At 38.5% G+C, this 23,203-nt stretch overlaps 3 protein-coding genes across 4 annotated transcripts; 1 reads left to right on the plus strand and 2 right to left on the minus strand.

Moving 5' to 3' along the window:
• Positions 1-309: 309 nt before the first annotated feature.
• On the minus strand, positions 310-8,919 carry mutyh (mutY DNA glycosylase). Of its 2 annotated transcripts, none has more exons than XM_042481774.2 (15): positions 8,687-8,919; positions 7,282-7,409; positions 6,641-6,680; positions 6,478-6,551; positions 6,339-6,380; positions 6,167-6,238; positions 5,892-6,005; positions 5,698-5,795; positions 4,407-4,551; positions 4,138-4,225; positions 3,456-3,638; positions 1,684-1,829; positions 1,419-1,568; positions 977-1,027; positions 310-866 (listed from the first exon to the last, which is right to left on the minus strand). In XM_042481774.2, the coding sequence occupies exons 1-15, from the start codon at positions 8,790-8,792 to the stop codon at positions 723-725; spliced, it is 1,581 nt and encodes a 526-aa protein (XP_042337708.2). In that variant the 5' UTR covers positions 8,793-8,919; the 3' UTR covers positions 310-722. The 2 variants fall into 2 exon arrangements, with proteins under 2 accessions (XP_042337708.2, XP_042337702.2); XM_042481768.2 differs by having other exon boundaries at positions 7,282-7,412; positions 8,687-8,918.
• A 138-nt stretch (positions 8,920-9,057) lies between these two features.
• Positions 9,058-12,769, minus strand: armh1 (armadillo like helical domain containing 1). Its single transcript, XM_042481792.2, has 11 exons — positions 12,282-12,769; positions 11,515-11,583; positions 11,248-11,414; positions 10,917-11,113; positions 10,652-10,736; positions 10,335-10,448; positions 10,136-10,208; positions 9,794-9,923; positions 9,639-9,716; positions 9,452-9,533; positions 9,058-9,352 (listed from the first exon to the last, which is right to left on the minus strand). The coding sequence occupies exons 1-11, from the start codon at positions 12,485-12,487 to the stop codon at positions 9,324-9,326; spliced, it is 1,230 nt and encodes a 409-aa protein (XP_042337726.2). The 5' UTR covers positions 12,488-12,769; the 3' UTR covers positions 9,058-9,323.
• Positions 12,770-15,294: 2,525 nt separating this feature from the next.
• mpnd (MPN domain containing) lies at positions 15,295-23,194 on the plus strand. Its single transcript, XM_042481784.2, has 13 exons — positions 15,295-15,494; positions 16,005-16,207; positions 17,340-17,561; positions 18,843-18,942; positions 19,029-19,107; positions 19,197-19,293; positions 19,372-19,444; positions 19,546-19,622; positions 20,878-21,046; positions 21,612-21,682; positions 21,817-21,906; positions 22,025-22,117; positions 22,255-23,194. Exons 1-13 carry the CDS (start codon positions 15,491-15,493, stop codon positions 22,339-22,341), a joined length of 1,365 nt encoding a protein of 454 aa, XP_042337718.1. The 5' UTR covers positions 15,295-15,490; the 3' UTR covers positions 22,342-23,194.
• Positions 23,195-23,203: the final 9 nt, after the last annotated feature.

Raw genomic sequence — 23,203 nt, forward strand, 5'->3', positions numbered from 1 at the left:
ATCTTAATCTTTTTACAAAGAACTATTTTTTTTAGGTCGCTATATTTGACCCAACTACATTCCTCCTGTGTGTAGCTGTAATTCAGCTTCTTTCGGTGTGAAGTAATTGGTAGCTTTAAGCTAGACTTTTAGAGTAGCTTTCTTAACACTGATTGTAGATAATTTTCATCTAAAAAAAATTAAATGGAGTAGAGTATTTTTTCCAAACAAAAAAACAACTTTACTTTGTTCTCTTTCTCTATGACTCTATGATCTTTGATAAAAATATAGATACTAAATTTTGACTGCAAGATGATCAGCAGGCCTATATGTTGTTTCTGGGTTTTATTATCCAAAGTTACTTTATCTACATTTTTTTGTCCACAAACATCACATTTTACTGAGGTTATAAAAATCATCTTACTTGCTTGAAAAACATGTACACTGGTCACAACATAGTGATAAAAAAACATTATCTGCAATGAGCTACAAATCAAACGACACTACTGATTCACTAAAAGTCCCTACAGGAACATCTCAGGCGCAATATACGTTATATTATCATTTATACAAATTTTAAAACAGATCTTGTTAAAATAATCTGATTGCATTTTGTGTTTCATTTCCAGTCATGGGACCTCAATAATCCCTAACTGTGGCAATCTCAGTGTGCTGCTTTGACAATAAGGCACATTTTGTGCATGAGAAAGCCCCATCGAGGACTTTCACACACATAAACTCTATTAAGATTCCTGTTTAACTGTGTTGAAGACGGAGCTGAGGGAGAGCTGCCTGCTGCTGCTGTGAGCTGCGCTCAGTCTGGGTTTTTTTGAGGTCTGTGGTTTCTTGTCAGTCTTTGTGCTGGTGTGCTTCTGCCTTCTTCCATCCTAAGTGAAGACAAGTAGAGACAAATACTTAAGTTGGAATCTGTTGTAAGTATATGATTATACATAAAGGTGGGGATGTATATATCAATATAGAACACACACGTACTTACCTTAGAGTTTTCTTCTTTTTGATTGTTTACAGAGTCGCAAAGCTTCACAATCTGCAGGAGAGTTAAAAATGTTGATCCCATTCATTGATGACTGTGTGGCCACTCACTCACTCCTGCTGTTACAACTTTCTTAAACAAACTCAATGAACATCTACAACTTTTCCTTAACATCTTCTGAAACTCTATTTAAAAATCGCATTAAAAGGGAAGCTTTTTCATTTAATTGTGAAAAAAGTATTAAACTGCAGTTGCATATTGTGGTGATATCAGGAGAAAGAAATTCTGTAATTTGACACAAAGAAAATGCAGCAAGTATCAATACACACTAGAAGCACATTTGGGGAAAGGGGACTGCTGTTGAAAAAACATGCGATCTGTCCACTCCTGCTGCTGAAGGTACTGCTACCCGCGGTTACACAGCAGAATAAACAAAATGAAAAACCTTTTTCACTCCGGTGGACACAGCAGCCTCCTGCAGAGCCGACCTGCTGAGCCACTGTGCATTTTCAGTCTGTGTTTGTGTGTCCGCGTCTTTTAAACACACCCTGTGAACCACATACGTCTGGTGGATGTGGGAGAAGATGTGAACCACCTGCAAACCACCAATCAATGATCCATCAGAAGGGCTTTACTCAGCTCAGCTGCATAAAGACTGTGTTGGCATATAGAAGTGTGTATGATAAATAGGTGGTGAACATCAAGCTTACCTCGCCCACATACTGGAAGAGGCTTTCTGACAGATTGGTTCCCAGTATCCCTTTGATCTGGGCACACAGCGCCCTCTTCTGTTTTATCTCAGAGCTCTTCTCCTCCTGCAGAAGACTCGGAAACTCCCACAAGCCTGCCAGCAAACCTGTCAATAAGCACATGATTCATTGGAGCTTTATTTTTACTTGTTTGCATTGCTTTTAAATGAAAAATTGCAACAATTTATTCATGCATCCCAACCAAATATATATATATATATGTTTTTTTTTGTTTTTTGCCTTTCTGCAGTGGTGGAAACTCTTACTTGAGTAAAATTAGTAATAATATAGAGTGGAAATATTCTGTTACAAGTAAAAGTTTTACATTCAAAATTTAACTTAAGTAAAAGTACAAATGTATCATCACAAAATATTTAGATAATTAAAAGTAAAATACTCATTATAAAGAATGGTTCATTTCAGATTAATATAGATCACTTTATTGTAATTATTGCTGCATTAATGTGTAGATGACTTTAATTTTACAGCTGGTAACACTGGGGCTAATTTTAAATACTTTATATATTGCTTGGTAGATTTCTCCTCTGGGATGACGAAACTCTTTTCTTAACCAGTAATAATACATCATAATTTATTTTTCTGATTGTATTATCAGTTGTCAAATATTTCCTTCAGAATTGTAGAGGAATAGAAGTTTAAAGTAGGAGATAATGGAAATACGCATGTTAAGTGCCCCAAAACTGTTTTTAAGTACAATACTTCCTTTCAAAAAATAACAGACAAATATGGTTTGGAAGAATTTGATTTTTTCAGGTGCCTACAAATCAGGGCATATTTTACAACAGGAAGCTTGTCTCAAAACTCTACTCAAGTATTCAACCTACAAAGACACATTCAACGGATAAGATCGAGCTGAAATGGGAGCAGGAATGTGGAGATGTGGTCTCAGAGGCGGACTGGCTGAATATGTGTCTGTTAGTTATCTTCCACAAGCTCAGGCTGTCAGAGAGAGTTTTGTTGGAGGAATTCGGTCACATATTTTGTTTCCCTGAAGTTAAAAAGTATAGAGACAGGTGTGGTGGAAAGAGCTCTATGCAGGAGGAAACATGGCAAACAGCTGGCACATCATTTCCACATATTCTGGGGCTGCCCAGCCATTCGGTCATATTGGCAGGAAGTAACACGAGCAAAACAAAACATATTTGGTGATGGAACTGACTGCTCCTTTACTACAATCTATTTGGGCAACATTGCAGCTCATCTTAAATATTTACTAAAGATATTAGCTGCCAGCAAGAAGGCTGTAACATGAAAACGGTTACAGGCTGAACAAAGACGGACTGGACACGTTACTACTATTCAAGGGATGGAAAGAATAACTTTTCTATTAGATTTACGGACTTATAAATTCGTGTAGTACTGGGGAAGATGGATTGTGTATGTGACCACACAAGATGACGAATATTTGCGGAATATTCCACATATTCATCACTGCATCTCTACTGACCGACTGTTTATATGTTCTACAGTGTTAAACTTTATTCCCGTGTCCTTTTGGAAAAAATAAAGTAAAAAAGAAATATATCTGCCAAAATGAAAACAGACAGAGTTATTACAGACCTATTCATTGCTGCTTACATACACAATTCTTTCGGCAATTCAAAAAAATTAGTGAAAGCAGAATAGCCATTCACTCTGATTATCAGGCTGGAGACGACTCTGGACCTCTTCAAACAGATCCTCTATCTGAGGGACACGGTGCCGGCACTGACCTTTGTTTGGCCTCTGTGTGAGCAGGTACTCGTCCTCTCCGTCCTCTCCAGCTCTGCTCACCACACAGGTCAGAGTTCGCTCCACTCGAGGCGCCTTCTTCGCCGGCTTTCTGGGGAAGTTCTGAACACCCAACTCATCGTCCCAGGGCTCCGAGGGACACAGAGGACATGTCCCACTGTTCACTAAGAAACGGTTGAAAAGTATTTTAATGTTCTAGAGGGTTCATACACATTTTTACCAATAGATTTCCTTTACTTTGGGGTGAATTTTAAAGACCATACATTCTCTGAAATGAATATTTATACTTCTTATCAGGTCTTTTTTATTATTATACAATAGATTTTTTGAAATAACGGATTCAGAACAGGATAAGAACTGAATATTTAAATATGTATTGGGGGAAAAAAATCCACCATTTATCACAGCCACAAACTGCATAAACAGAAATGATCATTGCATTTCCAAATTTCCGACATTCCTTCCACACATCGTGTTATTATATAGGTTTGACAAACAAATTTCCATGAGCTTTCCAAAAGTTTCAGGGTATATTTCGTTTTCCAAAACACTTCTAGGACTGAAAATTACTATTTGCAAATTGTATGACTTTTCCGGGTTTTTCATGACCTTCTGAACCCTGATTATATCATCACTACATGGAGGAAGACTCAGGACACTTACTGCAGTCTTCTATGTCAGGCAGGCTGGACGCCCTCATGTCCAGCTTCCCCAAGAGCTTCCGGGAGTTTTTGTCTTGTTTGACTTGGACCTGCACATTCACACACAGTATTATCCATAATTTACACTGGAGATGGACAAACCACAACCTTTCACTGTGATCTAAACCATAAATAATCTATGTTAGTTCCTCTGCCTTTAAAGTACAAAGCAAAACACACACCATAACCATAACTGACTGGCGCTGATTTAGCATGCTGCATATGTCTTACCTTGCGGAGCGAGTGGCAGTGAGACTGTACGGGACACTGGCTGCACAGTGGTCCTTTAGGGGTGCAGACTCGTGCTCCCAGTTCCATCATGGCTTGGTTAAAGTCCCCAGGTCTCTCGGGGTCCACTAGTGTATTTGCTAAACTCCTGAAATATGTCAAGAGAAAAAAACTTTAAAAAGCTGGAATCACAGAATATGTACCTGAAATCCTGGATTTATGTGGAGTTGTTTTAGTCTAAACTGCAAAACCACTTTAATTCAATTTAAAAATGCTACATTTTTTGCACATTTTTCTGATCTCATAAAAAGCTGATACCCTTTTTTAAAGTGAGAGAATATTTGGACATGGATTGGACTGTTTCGACTAAAATTCCTTTTAGTTTACGGCAACAGTTCACTGATAATGATGCTAAGTGATTTTCTGAAGGGTTTTTTCCACAAACTATGAGCTGTGGAAGTTGTGACAGGATGTCACAGACACACAGGAACTGGTTTGATGTCAAAATATTCATATATCAAGAAGCTACTCGAACTGCAACCTTTAAATGTGCATAGTTAAGGCAGCAGGACATTAATGATGACATTTAGAGATTTTTTTCTGAGGGCTCTTTTCCACAAACTACATCTGTGAAAGTTGTAACCTGATATCAGAGACACATGAGAAGTGATTTGATTTCAATATATTCATAAATTAGCCATATACTGAAATCAATACCTTGAAATGTGCGTATTTTAGACAATAGATCACTGATACTGATGCTAAGAGGTTTGCTAAAGGCGTTTAAAAAAACTAACAGCTGTGAAAGTTGTGACAGGATGTCACAGACACACAGGAGTGGTTTGATGTCAATATACTCCTAGATGAGCAAGCTATTGAAATTATAACCTTGAAATGTGTATATTTAAGGCAACAGGCCACTGATAATGATATTAAGGGATTTTTTACAGGATCTTTTCCACAAAGAAACAGATGTGAAAGTTGTGACAGGATGTCACAGGCACGTGAGAAGTGGTTTGATGTCAATATATTCATAAATGAGAAAACTATAGAAATCACAAACTTATATGTTCGGAAATAGTTACTGAAAACTTTTTGCCGAATCCATAGATGACCAGCTGAGTGTCTGAGTGTCAGGCAGACATTGATGTTAATTGCATGCAGAGCTTAAAAGGCATGCACCGAAAGCAAGAAAAACAACAACATCTCAGTAACATTCATAGATATAAGTATGTCTTAGGATTAAAATCAAACTCAGGCTCCTTGGGGATATTACTTTGAAGTTAAATCTCACCAAAGTGCCTCTGTTACTGCGGGACTTGTGCTGTCAGCTCCTATGGCCCTCAGGCGACACAGCACCCGAATCAGATTGCCATCCACTGCTCCGGTAACCTAGGGCAACAGCGATCTTTTTAGTCATCAGTGTTAACAAGGCAGGGCAGCTATCAAGTGTGGCCTTACAGTTTTATCTGACCCACAGAAACACACCTGCCCCAGTGCAATAGAGCCTATAGCTGCAGCTGTGTAGCGTCCCACTCCAGGAAGCTGCTTCAGAAGGCCGTCAACTGTGCGAGGCAGCTGTCCCTGTAGCTCCGACACCACCTACAACAGACCGGTGATACAATGAACACTCTGAACCAAAATATTTCATACCAAGTCAACTAATTATTATGCACAAAGTTAAGAAGTGAGTCGTTTCATAAATCTTTGCTCTGAATGCAGATATACGCTACAAAAAACACTTTCCAAAATGCAACGCTGACCTTTTGAGCTCCTTCGTGCAGTCTTTTTCCTCTGGAGTAGTAGCCAAGGCCCGCCCACATCTGGTTCACTTCCTACAAATACATTGAAACAATAAATTTAATTTGAAATCAAAAATGCTTCAACATAACAGTCATCTTCAGTGACTGCTTTTTTTTTTTTTTTAGTTATCACCTCTAGCGTAGCAGCTGCAAGATCCTGCACTGTGGGCCATCGCTGGAACACAAGACAATGTTTAAATTAATGCAATATACTGGTTATTTTTAACATATCACAAGCACTCCAGAGTAATGAACACCTTAACAACACCTACCTTCATCCATTTGTTGTAGTAGTCTATTACTGTGGCAACTTGGGTCTGTTGCAGCATGATTTCTGAAACCCACACTGAAGGAAAAAAAAAGAGAAAACTGTCTTATAAAGACAGTCAGCAGAAGTTTAAGATGTGTAATTCTGACAAGACAATATCTTCTCACCTGCATAAGTCCTGATGTTGAGGTCTGACTCTGTCACAGCCTGTAAAGAAATACAAAGGGCCAATGAGCTATTTAGGTAGGCATTGCTTTAATATGCATCTAATCAAAAGCTGGGAAATATAGCTTGATTAGAGGAATATTGATCAACATTTTGCAATAATTTGGCATTTCAGAATACCATATTGAATGATGCATTTTATCACAAAGTAATCATAAAATGAAACACTGAAGTAATTTCCACTGATTATCACCAAATGAGAATTCTGTCTGAAAAAACAACACAATAAGTTGAATACTGTCAGATATCATCATTAAGAAACTAAGATCTGATATTTTGACTGCATTGCAAATCCCTAAGAAAATTTCCTGTGACTTTGTTATCCCTCTTTGTGTTGCTTTACATTTAGGATACGTCTAGTGACAAAACACAAGATTAAAAAAACTACTTAAACCATCAAATTAGGTGTGTAAGAAATTCAGTGAAAAAAGCATCATTGTAAAAATAAAAAAGCAGATGTCATGGATGCTTTAGTAACCATATCCCAAACCAAACTTACTAAAAGACCTCCTCATAATGATACAAAATTAAAGTTCGTCTCCAACAACCAAAGGACATAAATTCTGTCAACGTTTTTCTTTACCAGAGTCCTCCACGGCAGCTCTCTCTTCTCCTTGTCGTACCAGCTGAGGAGCTGAGAGCGCAGCAGCACAACATCAGCAGGATCATGGAAAGTGTGGTATTTGGATGGTGGGGAGGCACTTGTGTTTTCTTCTGCAAGAAGACCAAAAAATTACTCTCATTCAACCTAAACAGACTTATAATGAGGCAGATCCCACTCAAGTTCAAGCAATTAAATATTTATCAAAAACCCCATGATGATTCAAATGCTGAAGGAGAGAAAATCGACAGAACAAATGAGGACACAATATGGTGGGCAGATATCTCAAGTCGTGGCTTAACCTTTTTTAAAATAAATTACTGCATCATAAGGCAAAGATCTATTAAAAACAATTCAGAAAGTATTCCCTGTAAAAGTGTGAAGTTTAATATCATGCATGAAACCAAAAGTTTGAAGTTTTTCTGAATGTTTTAATTTTAACAGGGATCTTTAAAGCACCACCACCAACACTTGCAGTCAGTGCATTTACTAAGTAATTCAAACTATGCAGGCTTTACACTCAGTTTGTAAACTAATAACACTCTTTTAGCAAAACTGTGAACACAACTTACAATAAGTTTGTAATTTAATAACATAACTTACTTCTATCAAAACTGTGAATAGTCTCTACATTGCTACAATATTTGGACAGAGAGACATAAATGAACTCTTATGGCCAAACCACCCAAAAAAGGGGGAGATTTTGTTCATTTTTTGTATTAAACACAATGTTTAGGTTTTCTTTTGCTGTGCTTTAGTTGTTTGGGGAGTTTTAGAATACTATACTTTATACATTTAAATACCCGTGTGAATGTGTTTGCTGCATGTATGACAAAACAATGCAAACTGCAATACCCTGCATACAGACAGTGTTTCTTTATTTACACCATCACTACGTGTAGTTGGTGTTTTGTGTGCTTATTCAAATAATGGTTTGTGCATTGAATTGACACACAAATTGTTTTTATAATAGTTTGTGGAGTTTTGCAAAACGTGTTTGCTTTAACTATAAATATATCGTATTTTGCTCGTATGGTGAAAGGTTTTGTGCTTAGTGTTTGGAATTTTGCTAAATTAGCCAAAAGTTTCGATGATATAGTGCATCAGCAATAAAAACACCGGACACTTTCTTCACACCGATTCAAACAAAAAGATGCATAAATATACACACTGCGTTGGCATGAGTAGCTGTTTAGCTAACTGCATTACACCGTGTAAGCGCTGCTTTTCTTGTGGTCATCCTCCCTAAATCCCGTTCAGACCACAAGATGTTTACAGACACATAAATACTGTTTCAAATTCGCTATCATTTCACTGTGGATAAGGTACCCAAAGTGTCTGTCTGTTAGCATATAAAGTTAAGTAACACCGTAATGCTCGCTGCTACCTTTTTTCACAGCTGTCTTTAACCTCTTCCGGTTTGGTTTGGTTGTTTCTGCCATCTCCAGTCCTACTCTCTTGCCTTTAATCATCGCTGAGCGCAATCTGCTCATATCCAAATATCACAAATTAAAACTTATTTCATTTCTCTGCACACAGCACAAACACTCATGTTTACTTTACAGATTAATTTCGGTTCCCGCCATGTTCAGGACGGAAGCCCGATGTTCGTCCAATCCGCTGCAAGGAAAAAAGGGGGCGTGCGTATAACGTCATCTCCGGTGGGCGGGTCAAATTTAAAATTGTGTAAGTGTTGTCTGTGTGGTTGAGCCCTTAGAATTTAATATAGACTATTATTGATTATAATTAACATTACCCTAAATTAAAGCACTTTTATTTTATTAGAGCATATTGAAAGTAGCCAAACTGTAAACTATCATTCAGAAAAAAGAAAAAAAAGAAACACAACTGCAAATGCTGTGAGAAACATGAAAATAAATACTAAAATTGTGTTAAGCAAACTAACAACAGCTGGGCATATAATAACAATTAAAATCCAAATTTATCACTTTAACATACAAAAATTAATTACATACATTTACTATTTTAATTTTCTGCATTATTAAAATGATTTGTCCCTCTTGTCAGCCTTCAGACTTGACACCATCCAAAACTGCAATGCAAAGTTTGACAAAACAAAAGAAACAATCATTCTCACATTGACAGACAACTGGAGAAAAAGATAAGAAGATGAACAAATACCAATCATTACCTTCAGTTACGTTAACCTTGTTAGTTAGCAGGATTTCTGCTTGTGTTTCATCCATATTCATGTACAAAGTGTCAGCTTGGTGCTGTAGGAAGAAGGGACTGGATCTGTTAGCTTTGCCTTATAATAGTTTCAACAATGAACTTTAAACTAATCCTGTCACAGTATTTGGTGAGTTCTTAAAGCTTACCATTAATGTTTCAAAAAGCGTGCTGCCGATTCCTCTCTGCACGTGTTCCCCAATAACTGGGTATGAGCAGATAAAATGCTACACAGAGATGAAAGCATTAGTGTGTGTGTGCGTGTGTGTGTGTGTGTACAGTGTGTATCTGTCTGAAAGCATACCTTCAAGGCCAGACTGGCTTGTATTTGAGCATCAGTGTGTTCTCTGTTGCCCATAGCGTACAGAAGATGTTGGATCACTTCAAGAGAGAGAAGCTCACGAGAAATCTCTTGGCTGTTCTCAGCCAGCAATCTTAAACACATTCAACACCATAAAAATATATCCAGAATGTATAACAGAGGCTAAAACTATTACACTGAGATTATTAAAGAAATATATTAGTATATACTTATGTTTGTGTATATATTACAGATTTTTTACATACACTTTAAAAAAAGAACATAGTATTTTCTGACATTTGTTGTGTAATAAAACATTAATTACAATGGACTACAACTACATACCGTATAGTTTTCGCTGCAGCAGCTTGTTGCACAAACATAGGCAGATATCCAGTCATCTTGACTGTCTCAGACTCTGATGGGTTTATATGTGGCAACAAAATATGTTTAAGCACATTGTTAATGCGACAAATTATGTCATATTATGTCTATATATATATATCTATATATATCTATATATACAAAAGGACTAAAGTTTCACCTTCCATATTCAGGTCTTGCTGCACTTCTTTAGTAGGCCTCAGCAGAGCCACCACTCCACTGAGCAGCAGCAGCTTCACATCATAACATCTAAGGTCTAAAATCAGATTTATAGCTGTCAGAGACATAAAAAGGGAGAAAAGAGTGTTAGACATTAATAACTTATTACAGGAAAGATTATTTTTAAGCCACAGCAACAATGGTCAGTGCATTCATTTGTCACTTCAAAGCAGTTTTCAGCACACAAAACAAAAAATAATCAACCATATCAAAATATGCACTGATGAACATGCGGCTTTAAACATTCTCTCAGCTTACCTTCATTTTGAACCTCCAGTTGCAGGGACCCGAGCATATTCAGTAGCGGCTCTACGATGCTGTGATGGGCTGTTTTCAATTTCATCTGTGAGAGTATAGTGAGAGAACTTGCAAATTTCTTGTCATAGGTTAAATACATTGGATTTTGCTAAAAGGTCTACTGTGTATAACAGCAAGGATGAGGGCTCATGCATGCTCTGAGAACAATCAATCAACGTCCATATTTCCATAAATATATGATTTAGTGTGTACGCTCTTGCTTTACTTGAACTGAGTGTAAGGTGTGCAGGACCAGCTGCTGGGCCTTCAGGGAGGCCAAAGTCATGAGAGCAATCAGACATTTGTAGATTTGGTTTTGATATTTTGGGTTTCCTTGTGACAGTGACTCCAACAAGGCACATGCTGTCTCTTGGGTTTCATCTGCGTCTGACTTTGCCAGGCACTCTGCTATGGATTTCACACCTGCAAGAATGTAAAAAAAATACAGGATAAAGCTGATATGGCTCCTACAGTGCTGCACAACAGGTCCAAATTGTATACAGAAAATATGGATAAACAACACAGAAAGAAATCTAAAAATTCTCTATAATATTTACCATGGCTTTCACAGATAACCTCTTTGTACTTGCGCCCAGCATTTGAGATGGTGAGCAGCAGACGGAGGGCCTCTGCCTTGTCCATCTCTTTGCTCTGATTTTGGCTCAAGATGTCGAGCAGAGTGAGGACACCTCCATCCGCCAGAAACTCCGTCAGGTACTGATCACTGAGCAAAGTGAGAAAAGTGGGTCGAAGACGAAAACAACACAGTGAGTCACAGCTACTGTAGTTCACTGATTATGAATCAGTATTTCATCTCACTTAACTGTCTTGATGCAGAGAGGAAAATCCCAATAGCTTTAAGCTTCAGAGCCAAAAATGTCCCAAACATGTATCTGAATAGTCATTTAAGGTCTGGATCTCAGCTGATGACTTAACAAATCCAGCACAGAGAGCAAAGAGTGGTGGCTTTGTGTCTTTTTGGATTAATTTTGTGTCTCCCTGTGGTTCTTTTTTTCTGTCACTTTGAGATCATCTTGTGTAACACTGAGATCATTTTGTGTCTTTAGTGTTTCCCTCTGGTTGTCTGGTGTCACACTGAGGTGATTTTGTGTCTATTTCATGTCTCCTTGTAGTCATTTTGTCTCCTTGGGGTAATTCTGTGTCTGTCTGAGGTATTTTTTTGTGGTGCCCAGTAAACCCAAGTATTCATCTATGCTTCCTCTGTAAAAGATACTGTTCCTCAAGCCCCCATTACTTTGTCATAAGTTATGCATCGGATTCAGTTGCTCATAAAGCTAACACTGGTGATTAAAACATCAAGTACAATTTACATAATAAATACACAACAGACTATTATTTGGATATAACTCCATTTGTATAAAACGTGCAGATAAAATTAAAAGGATTTAGATATTGAGCAAACCGAAGATATGAAAAAGTCAAATAATTGTTGCACGGATGCCTTGCAGCATACAGTGTGCTATTATTTATTAGTTAGGCTGACATTTCACTAAATATGCTGTCTGTATTAGCTTTTATGCTCTTATAGAAAAAAGTGCGGACCAATGTCTAAATCTTATAGAGAGGATACGTGAGTCTCATCCAGGTGGTGAGTCGAGCCAGGAAGAGGCTGGCAACCTGTGCAAACTCCAGCTCCAGCTCATAACACGTTTTCCCTGTGTTTTCAGCCAGGAAGGTGTTCAACATGCGGCTGCGGACTGTCCTGTCACCACGGTCCCACTCTCGAAGAAAACTGAGTACTTTGCCGATATTAGCTAGTTCTTCCTGTGTTGACATCGTGTCTGTCCTCCTTTTCACGTCTGCGACCTAAAGTTAACTCTTTGAAGAACCAAAGTCCAGGCTTCTTTACAAATGTTTTGTTTTTTTTAAAAAAAAGCTACAATTAACATAATTATTGAATTTTGTCCTCAAAATAAGTCATTTTCGCGAGGATGATTTGCTCATTCTCCCCCTCCAGCTAGCTTACTTTGTTTATAGCAGCAGCTAGCTAACGGTTGCTTAGCAACGCCCCCACAATATCCCCGTGTAGCCAAAACACTGATCAGGATGATCGATTTTTTTAAAGTACTCTAGCTTGTAAGTATATGCGATTTATATCATTAAGTTAAAGATGTGCCTCTTATGTAAAATGTTGTTGTGAAATTTTTTTAAAAAAAATACTAAAAAATAATATTCCACCAAATTACGGTTTACTCTCTCTTACAGCCCACACTCTAAAATGTTTATTTACAATAAATTACTGGCAATAGTTTAAAAAAGGGTACAAACATGTGCAAAACACTAAAATAATGTCAACATGCTGCCTCTGTAAAACCACACCGACAATATCTGGTAGTAATGGCAACATTGTCACTTTCTGTTTTGTTTCTGTGATTGATTATGTGTAGGGGATGGTGTTAGATCCACAAATGGCAAGGCAACCAATGTTTGAGCAAGAAGTGTTCATCTTCCGTGGAAAAATAAATGATAAAAAGTTAGACGTCAATTTCCCTTCACATCAAAATCACTCACTGTGCCAATATCCATCCCTATCAGGGCCAGAAGCAATCAACCAGCAATCAACCATGAGCAAGAGTATGATTTAGACCCCAACACAAGCCTCTCTCATCATCTGTGAGAGCTGTTTGACAGTGGGCATGACTGTGACTTGAGCATTACAGTGGTGGTGCACAGCAACACTCTCATTGACACCACATATGACTGCAGTCAGCTGGCCCTCAACTTTGTCAGGTAAAAGCAAACTTATGAATTTAAAGGGACAGTCTGGATTTTTAGAAGTGGAATTGTAAGGGGTACTTAGCCATAGTTAGTGTGTTGCATAATTTAGATGTCAGTCAGCATACACTCCGTTTGAAGAAGCAGGCTGGATGTAGTGTTGTCAATGAGGGTCAGCAACAAAATGTCTAATTTAGCCATTTAAAAAAGTCTCTCTCTGTGGTTGTTTTTTTATTTTATTTTTTTATTTCTTGCCTGTTTTCTTTCTCTTTTCCCTTTAGACCTTTTTTAAAAAAAATAATAATATAAGGTTATCTGTAAAAAATACATTTTGTAAATGTGTCTAATAAGCTAAACATGTATGACAACTTATCCTTTGGGGTATTTTTATTTTTTCAGACAATGTTTTTCTTAGATGTGATGATTTGCTGTTTTTCTTTGTCAGTTATGTTAGTAAATTAAGAGTCTTTAGGTTGTATACTGTTGGTTGGACAAAAGAGGAAAATTTAAGATAATTTTTTTTTTTTTACATTTTATAAACTAAATTAATCAATTAATTGTGGAAAAGCTCGACGGATAAGTCAAATGTTAGTTGCAGCCTTAGAAGTGAGACAATTAGTGTCATCAACAAGATTTCCCCACAGGTCCAATGGCAAGTTATAGTGTGTGTGTAACATAATTAACCAGTGGTCTAACTACAGGCCTAGTAGTTAAATAAATGTTTGACAGAAATGTCCATCAGTGTCAGATTTTTTTCTCTAAAATGTACTGGAGCAGAAGCACTGTGCATACGCTACTCTACTGCATGTATCAGAGTGGGGAGGGGGCTGGAGTGCAACTTTGTTTTTTTTGTTTGTTTGTTTTTTTATCTTAAGCATGACCCTCGCTGGAGCTACATCTATTTTCACTTGAGCCTTCCTGAGTGACAGGGAAAATGCATAACACTCCCTCCACCATAAATAATCATATTATAGTCAGAACAGCCAGAAACTATGATTTGCGAGATTAAAAACAAAACAAAACAAAACAAAACAAGAGACATGACTTTCAAATCCACCAGCGGATCTTGGGGTTCTCAGGATATTACAATATTTACAAAACATCTGAAGCCGAAAGGCCAAATGTTTTGCACCACCGCTCTCCTCTCATAAATAAGCAACAGTCCCTAAGTGCATCAAGAGTGTACCAAACTTTTGTAAATGTGCGCGCTTACTTTCCACCACTGCTGAACTGCAGCTTTGACAACACCACAGAGTATTTTGGAGCCAAGCATGCGGTTGTTTCCTGTTGTGTCACTGGCTTGTATTACCACCAGGTGGAGGTAACAGGAACTGGAGCCAGTTAAGACACATTGCTGGAGGTTTGCTGCCCTCCGCAGGCTGCTTCCCGGTAAATGTGCTTCTTTTCTTTCGGAGATAAAGAAGGAACATCTCGGTGTAGTGAAGAAAAACCACAGTACACCACAAAGTACCGCACAAGCTCGCATTATAACACCGCACAAACCATTGTCCTTAGCTTCAGTGTGGTGTTTCTTATTTATAAAGACACTGTAATCTCCAGGATGCACTTTTAATCTACCTAAATGCCAAATAGCGGTTGGCTCAAGCGCACGGGGCGACACTTCATCTTTCCGGAGGAAATGCAGATTAATCGCCACATTGTTTGCGTTTTAATAGCATGTAAGATATCTCCTGCAACCCTAACACGCTTATTATGCATTATGAATGCTTTTGTAGTATTTTTAGTGTTGTGAATGTGTGAATAATGGCAGACGGACCGGCATGGCACGTCAGACAGAAGAACACAGGGAGAGTGACAAGGACGGGGAGAGGGAGAAAGAAAGGGGAGGGGAACTGACATTAAAGCAACACAACAAGGAAACTACACTGCAGAGCCACAGACGCCTTCATTTTATGTTTTTGAATAATAGCCGGAGCTAGTGTGGCGAAGTGTATCTGTGAAATCTGCCCGGAGCTCAGCCCCCGCACAGCCTCAAGTGCCCGGAAAAGGAGCCGCTTTGGACCGAGTTGGATTTAAAGGCGCTTCTCCGACGCTTTCAGAGATATGGGTGAGAATAATGAAAGAGGGCTTTAATTGTAATTCTGAGGGAAATTAACAGAGAGGGGGGGAACAGGCCTCTTCTTGCGGAGACAGCCATGCCCTAATGGGAGGTGGAAACAAAAGGCCAACCGCATAGCTTAGCCGTAATTAATGAAATGCCAATTTAGATTATCTTTTGCCTATTTTGGCCCCTTGAGATCCCTTTCACCATGATAGGGCTGCTATCATTTTAGCATGCTGCAGTTATGAATGGCTGCCATTACAGTGGAGCTTCCATTATAAAGTAATTATAATTAGAATAATGGACATTTACATTGGCTTTGTTCCTGATGTAACTTTGCTACACAGATGTTTAACTGTTACCCAGGTGCTTTGGCTAATTGTGAAGCATCTGAGTGATTTCATTCACAAGAATAAGAATATGCACGTGCCAAGATTATGGTTTTTAACATTAATAAGACACCCACATGTCACCTGGGTACATTTGGATCCATCCTTGTGTGTTTTGTGTCCTCAGGCTCAGAGCCACCCAGCTCTCCACAGGTGGTGGAGGATGGAGGAGAGGAGGATGAGGAGGAGCTGAGTGGAGGAGAGGAGGCAGATCTGCGGTCCAGCTCTGGCCGGGGGTCCCTGCTGACCCGGAGAGGCATCACCCTGAGGGTGCTGCTCAAGGACGGCCTGGTGGAGCCAGGGGATGGCGTGCTGGCTATACACTACCTGGTAATAACACACATCACAGCTGGTTACAGTAAGAATGTTGTTATTCATCATTTATGCATGAATTGTGTCATGTAAAGTTGCACTTAAAGGGATAGTTCAGATTTTCTGAGATTTTCTACATGAAGTAGATGACAGTCGGCATGCTCCCAGTTTGGAGGAAAAGCAGACCATCAAGGATGATAAGTACTGTTCTGTGGTGGATGGGGGTCAGCACAAAACATATTCTAGCCCCTAGAAGAAAGTCAAACTTTAAAAAAAAAACCCAGCATAATTCTTCTCGATACTTAGAATATTCTTCAAAACAAACACATCTTAATTTCATTTTTTAAACTATGTTTAAAAATTACTAATAAATCTATATTTTATGAATAATTGTATTAATGTATGAATCATCTATGGTCATGTTTGGTATATTCGAAGGCCTCAGAGTCCTTAACTGTCTGCATACGGGTATGTGAGGAGGCTCCACGGTGTCTGAAGGTTCAGATACTGCAAGATCAAGTCCTTGTAGATGTTTAGACCCCAATGTTAGACACAGCTGTATGATGTGTGAATTACACTTTATAAGGGTGAATCACTGCTCTGTTTCTTTAAGTTTTTGGTGGGTCTTTGTCCATGTTTTTGCTGTATCAAGAGCTTCTCAGATACAATTTATGTTGTCATTAAACCTATATATTAATATAAGGTCAACTGTGTAATGTTAAATCAGTGTTTTTCTTAATGGAGTCTGGCATTGAAGAATGCGATGTAACGGCTTAGTTTTCCAGTTAGAAATTGCAGTTTTACATTAAGGTAAATCAGTGAAAATACTCTGAAATTAGCATACATTTACACTGATATAGATTTTTTTAGGCGTAAATTTTGTTGCTAATCCCTCCGCAGCAGTAATATTGCTAGACTTCCATGTCAGACTCCAGCCTGCTTCTCCATAACTGGGGGCAGCTGGCATCTGTGGTATGTAATACGCTAACTATGGGAAAGTACCTCATACAACCCCACTTCAAAAAATCTGACCTATCCCTTAAATGTCAAGTTAACACAGCATGATAAGGCATATGGCTTTATAGGAGCAGACCTGCATATGTGTCTTGTTTCTTGGTTTAAAATGTCTCTCGTCTCTGTTTCCCCTCAGGGTAAGAACTTTGTGGGAGACCTGTTGAATGATGGGAAAATCAGGTGGGTGGAGACGGGCCAGATTTTCAACTCACCCAGTGCCTGGGCAACACACTGTAAACGTCTGGTCAACCCTGCAAAGAAGTCTGGTTGTGGCTGGGCGTCTGTACGCTACCGGGGACAGAAGCTGGTCCAGTACAAAACCACCTGGCTGCACAAGTACCAACCCAGCGCTGACATGGTGAGAGGAAAACATCTGAAACTTTTTATTTATTATCAATACATAGCCTCAAATATCTGAGGTAACATGCTACTCTAAGCCAAGGACTTAAACAAAGAAAAGGCAGAAAAATCACTTCAAAACTGCTTATTTTTACATGGCTTTATACCAAGAAAAAGTTGTTGATTCCACTTTTAGGAAGGCGTATTAAAGCCCAGATAAGATTAAGCCTTTAAATGTTTAAGTAGTACAGGACAGCCTATACCACGGCACTGAGGGTTTTTCCCAGAGCTTGCGATCAGCTCATAGATCTTTACAGAGACTGAACTATTGTTTTGGTCGTTGATGACACTTCACACACAGAGAGAAGAAGAACAAAAAACAAGATGAGAAACAAAATAAGGGCTGATTGTGAAAGAGGGATGATGAAATTGGTAAGAGGCAAAAGAACAGTAATGTTCATTTAAAAAAAAAAAAAAAAACACTCCTCGTAGCAGGTCGTGGCCTCAGTGTGGACATGAGCTGTGAGCAGATTTTCTTCTCAGACTCTTTCATTTGAATGACTTTTAGGGACCTGAGGAGGTGAAAGTATCCAGTGCTTGACAAGAAAAAAAAGCAAAAATGTATTTTGTTTTTTAAAAAAAAAAAAGAAGTAATTTTTTTTGGTCCATAATTAATTCCTAGAAACATAGTTTTCTTAAAACAAGTGAAAAAATTCTGCAGGTACCAAGAAATAACTGTTTCCAATTGTAATTATCTAGAAATAAATATAATATAAATAAAATGATAATAAGAACAATAGTTATAATAATATAATGCTATTAATTATAATAATGATAGTGATGATAATAACATTTCAAATCAAAGTTTCAGAGTGCTTCAGAATAAAAACAATAATAAATCTAAAAAAAAGGAGACAAAAACAGTCTAAAATTGTATAAAAAGTAACAATAAATACCATCAGTTAAGAAGCAATAACAATAAAGACAACAACAGAGAAACAATAAAGAAGAGGTTGCTGCTCTGGAATAAATAATAAAGACAAATGTGACTTGACTTTAGAAAATCCTTGATTTATATTTGATTTACACACTGGAGAGATGAAATATTCTGGAAATATTCTCACTTCACAGGCAGATTTTTTTCACTTGTTTTAAGACTTGAAGATTTCAGGGACTCAAGTTACAAGTAAAAACGCTGCTTAATGTGTTATACTCTTATACTGACTATATCACTCCATCTACACTATCCTATGTCATATATTGCGTTTTTTTTTTCGTGTTCAATTTCGTGTGATGCCAGAGCCTGGTGAGTGAGGAGGATGATGACGAGGATGAGGAGGAAGGGAAGACTGCTGTGCAGGCAGATGAGAAGAACAAAAACAATAAACCTGGAGTAAATGGTATAATAATCTCCTTTCCAACAAGTGTCATGATTTTTTTTAGTTTCAACCATCTGGAAAAGGAATGTACGTTTTATCTGTTACAGAGGTAATTGTTTCACGGAGGACCGACAGAGAGAGGATTCCTGTCAGATACTGCACCTTGGGCACCAGGGATGCTGCCAGGTACTGACTTTTATTTTGGAAGATCAGTGTCGTTTTATGTGACCTGTGGAGTGAATGAGAGTGTGATAGAGACTTACTTGTGTCCTCAGAGATCCACACACACTCGTGGAGCTGTCGGCCTTCTCAGCCATCAACAGATTCCAGCCTTTCAATGTAGCCGTGTCCAGTAACGTACTGCTGCTAATGGTGGGTAACAATCATACCTAAAACAGAAAAATTGAAACTGATAAAAAGTTAATAGACTACTCATTTTTTCATTATCAGGACTTCCACTGTCACCTAACCACCAGTGAGGTGGTGGGATACCTCGGAGGACGATGGGATACAAATACACAACGTGAGTGAGATGAGAAACAACTTCAAGAAATATATACAAGTAGAAGATGAAGTCATCTTTAACTCCAGCATCTTTCTCTTTCTGTGGTCGATGTATTTCAGTGCTGACAGTTTTGAGGGCTTTCCCCTGTCGGACCAGACTGGCAGACAGAGAATCTGCCTCCGCTGTTGAGGAGGAGGTAACACATGGACAGTGAATCAGTAGTCTGCTCCAACAGCATGTATGCCTTCAGAAAACATGAAGGTGAATGACACCCATTTTAAAAATTCACAAGTTCTTCCTGTGCCGCAGGACAGCTCAGCAGACAGCACTTGTCAGCATGTGTCTGTCTTTTTACAAAAGCCAGAAACCAAAGAACCAGATCTTAAATTTCCATCACTGAAACAGTGACTGCAGTACTGAGTGTGTTAACCTCCAAAAATGTTTGTACTCTTGCTCTTAATGTAGGTTTAAATACCTGTTTGTTTTTGTTAACAATGTTTGAATATGAATTTAAGCAACATCAGAATTTCAGATTTTCTCTTTAAATTCAATTCCAGCTTTACAAAACGGTTTTAAGATCACAGAGCTGTCCTGGGATGAAGACCTTATTGTGAAATCTCTAAATAGTGTCCTTCAGTTGAGGTTCTGTGCAATAATATGAGCATATTTATAGCACCACACAATTTCTTTGAATTGTAGGCACTGATAGTATTTCAGTTTATAGAATATGAAAATCCAAAACTATTATTGCCAAAACAGAGCTCCGCTGCATACACTACAACTAGGGGCTTTGGAATTATTATTGTCTCTGCAAAGTCCATAATAAATTACTGTCACTCAAATTAGTAATTTTGTTAAAAAATATTTTGGTCATATTTGCTGAAACTGTCACTTTCTCCTGACAGTAGTACGTGAGACAGATGATCTATGGGGGAAAAATCGTATCCCTCTGCTTCTGTCTGGGGCTTGTAATGGCATTTTTCTAGAATCCATAGCAGCTGAACAAAAACAACAAACCAGAGCTGAACAGTATTTTCAACATAGTAGCCAGAGCCCAAACTTTCTTATTTTACCTCTAAACAGTACACTAAAATATGCTTCTGAAAACTTTTGAGGCGGGACATTGCACTACAGTAACAGCATCTTGATTCATATTTAAAAGTTTGACTGCAGTTAACAGGCCATGATTGACTTGACTGTGCGAGACTCCTCCGCTCTGATTGGTTGTTTGTGGGTGCATAGATTCCTGTAAATATCATTAGAGGAAGTATGGGGAGGCAGAGGGATGTTATTATTTTTCACAAATTGTCTGTCTTGTGTACTAGCGTCAGGATATACTGACAGTTTCAGCAAATATGTCAAAATGTTATTTGTATAAAAGTTAGCGACTAGCTTTAAAGCAAAGTCATGCTTTTCTCTAATCAGCGTCTGTCGTGTTGATTCTGCTCCAGATCTGTCAGAACCTGTTCATGCGCGGGCTGTCGTTGGTGGGCTGGTACCACAGCCACCCGCGAGGTCCGGCTCTGCCGTCGCTGCAGGACATCGACTCCCAGATGGACCATCAGCTCAGGCTGCAGGGTTCAAATAACGGCTTCCAGCCCTGTCTGGGCATCATCTGTGGTACGGGCCCAACTTTATACACAGTGTGGGACTGTATTGATGAGATCTATTAGGAAGATTCTCTGTGAATAACTCATCCTCAGGGAGCTGTGAAAGCAGATAGCAGACATTTTATTGATCTTATGCAAGTACATTAAATACTTGCGCTGAAATAATGCTATAAACGTTACAAAGCAAGAGATAAACAGGATCTATCTACATTTTATGCATAGTAACTGCAACCAGTGAATGTCTGAAATAATGGACAAGTTGCACTGACAATTTAAAAAAAGAATGGATTAAGGTGAAAGTGAGGTGTCTACAGACATTAGCATCTGACAAATATTGCACTTAAATGAGACCTGAATGAGGGTTAAAGTGTACTTAGAGTGTCTTACAGCAGTTGAATTACAGTGATGTAAAAGTTATTAAATGTTTCACAGGAGGACACTTATGTTCTGTTACCAACTTTTAGTATTTACCATGACATGTGAAGGCCTCATGATTATTACCATGAACTATAATTGTCTAATGCAAACTTTCTAATCATAACGCCACTAAACTTTCAGCTTTTTTACTTTTTCAGGACCGTATTATCACGGTAATCAAGGCGTGGCATCCACAATTACCCCTTTCTGGGTTGTTCCACCACCTGAGGTGAGGACACAACTATAACTTAACTATCTTTTTTTTTTTTAACGTTTTCTTATTTTAATCTTTTCTAATACTGTGAATTTAAACATTTGTGCTCATTTTTCTGCTAAACATGAACATCATCTGCCTCTTCGCAGCAACGGCCTAATGACCACGGTATCCCAGTTGCTGTAGAGGTCACTTACGTACAGGACAACTTCCTCACCAGTGATGTTCTTAATGAGATGGTAGCTGCAGCCTCAGTCTTGCAAAAATCCTGCAGAGAAATCAAAATATGTGAGATGCACTTTTATAAATACTGTAAATCATTACAATCATTTCAATGATTCATCATTTCATCCACAGATGCTGCTGGTTGATTACTACAGGTCAGCTCCCGACCTCGTCCAGTTCAGCCAGTATTGGTGTCCTGATACGACCATGATGGACAAGATCAAGGTAGGACGAGGTCCTAAAATCCAAAAATTGATTTTAGCTAGACAGACATTAGGTGATGATCCTGGCACTCTTTCAGGACTTTATACACGCTCCTGCAGAGCGACCTAACTGGTACAACCTTCTCTCCTCTTTCTCAGGGCTCTCTGAGCTGCCACGCTCCCAAAGATCAGGCCTACTCTCAGATCCTGGAGCACGTCTACAGTCAGCTGGGCAACATACACTGAGTGGATTTGCTGTGCACATGAGCTGCCCTCCATCTCAAGTCGTTCCACTTCGAAAAAACAAACATTTGTGCAGAGCTGCAGGACCGGAGTGACGGATGTATAATGTAAAAACCTGCTTGAAAAACATATAGATGCCTTGAATTCTCTCTCGTGCTTGACTGATACTTCTTTTTGATACAGCATTATTGTGAGTTAAAGGGAAATGTACGATTGAAACGCAAAAGCAAACAGCAGCAGATCAGAAAACACAACATTTTAAGCAAGGACACTAAACAGAAGCATTGGGGGACAAGAAATCAGCCTGCCTGACTGGCCTCTTACCTTTTCCACATGGACCTATGTGCCTATCTGCGCCAGTATCCTGCAGATATTGCCAGATATGTACAATGTAAACATTTAAGGTGTTGTAATTGCCTTTATAGACTAAACCAATAGAGCAGTGGTTGGGAAAAAAAATGAAAACAGGTAGTGCAAAATATACATTAGCAAAGTATGCAAATGTGTCCTGGTTTGACCTAAACTGTATCTGCAACATGTTTTCTGAATGTTTGTTCCTCAAGTTAAATTGGACAGTTGCAATGTGGTGCAAGTAATTCCAATGTGCCAACAAGCAAATTGTTTTTTTAATGAACCTGTGTGTGTTGTGAATGTGCCCCTCTACTGTCTCCCTGTCAGGTTATCTGAGACACGAGTCCTGTTGGTTAGGACCGATATTTGCTTCCTCTTTACCTGTACTGTATTTATTACTAACTGTGGATTGTGTGATGTTTATGTATGAAGACAGAGCAATGCCTTAAGCCTGCTGATGATCCACAAAGCATTAAAATATACACACTGGAACTATTTAAACATGGATGTTAGT

This window comes from Plectropomus leopardus, chromosome 5 (assembly GCF_026936395.1).
Source record: "Plectropomus leopardus strain MGB_pleo_1.0 chromosome 5, ASM2693639v1, whole genome shotgun sequence".
Lineage (NCBI taxonomy): Eukaryota > Metazoa > Chordata > Actinopteri > Perciformes > Serranidae > Plectropomus > Plectropomus leopardus.

Bases quoted from the DNA above. Each gene is read 5' to 3' on its own strand.
- mutyh (XM_042481768.2), bottom strand. From the start codon at position 8,792: ATGAGCAGATTGCGCTCAGCGATGATTAAAGGCAAGAGAGTAGGACTG. The intron at 3,639-4,137 runs GTAAGTGTCCTG...ACCGTTTCTTAG, and splicing joins GCCTGACATAGAAGACTGCA to TGAACAGTGGGACATGTCCT. The intron at 1,830-3,455 runs GTCAGTGCCGGC...GCTTATTGACAG, and splicing joins CACACAGAGGCCAAACAAAG to GTTTGCTGGCAGGCTTGTGG.
- mpnd (XM_042481784.2), top strand. The intron at 16,208-17,339 runs GTAATAACACAC...GTTTCCCCTCAG, and splicing joins TGCTGGCTATACACTACCTG to GGTAAGAACTTTGTGGGAGA. The intron at 21,047-21,611 runs GTACGGGCCCAA...TTACTTTTTCAG, and splicing joins CTGTCTGGGCATCATCTGTG to GACCGTATTATCACGGTAAT.
- armh1 (XM_042481792.2), bottom strand. From the start codon at position 12,487: ATGTCAACACAGGAAGAACTAGCTAATATCGGCAAAGTACTCAGTTTT. The intron at 11,114-11,247 runs GTAAATATTATA...ACATTCTTGCAG, and splicing joins GGTTATCTGTGAAAGCCATG to GTGTGAAATCCATAGCAGAG. The intron at 10,209-10,334 runs GTGAAACTTTAG...TAAACCCATCAG, and splicing joins GCAAGACCTGAATATGGAAG to AGTCTGAGACAGTCAAGATG.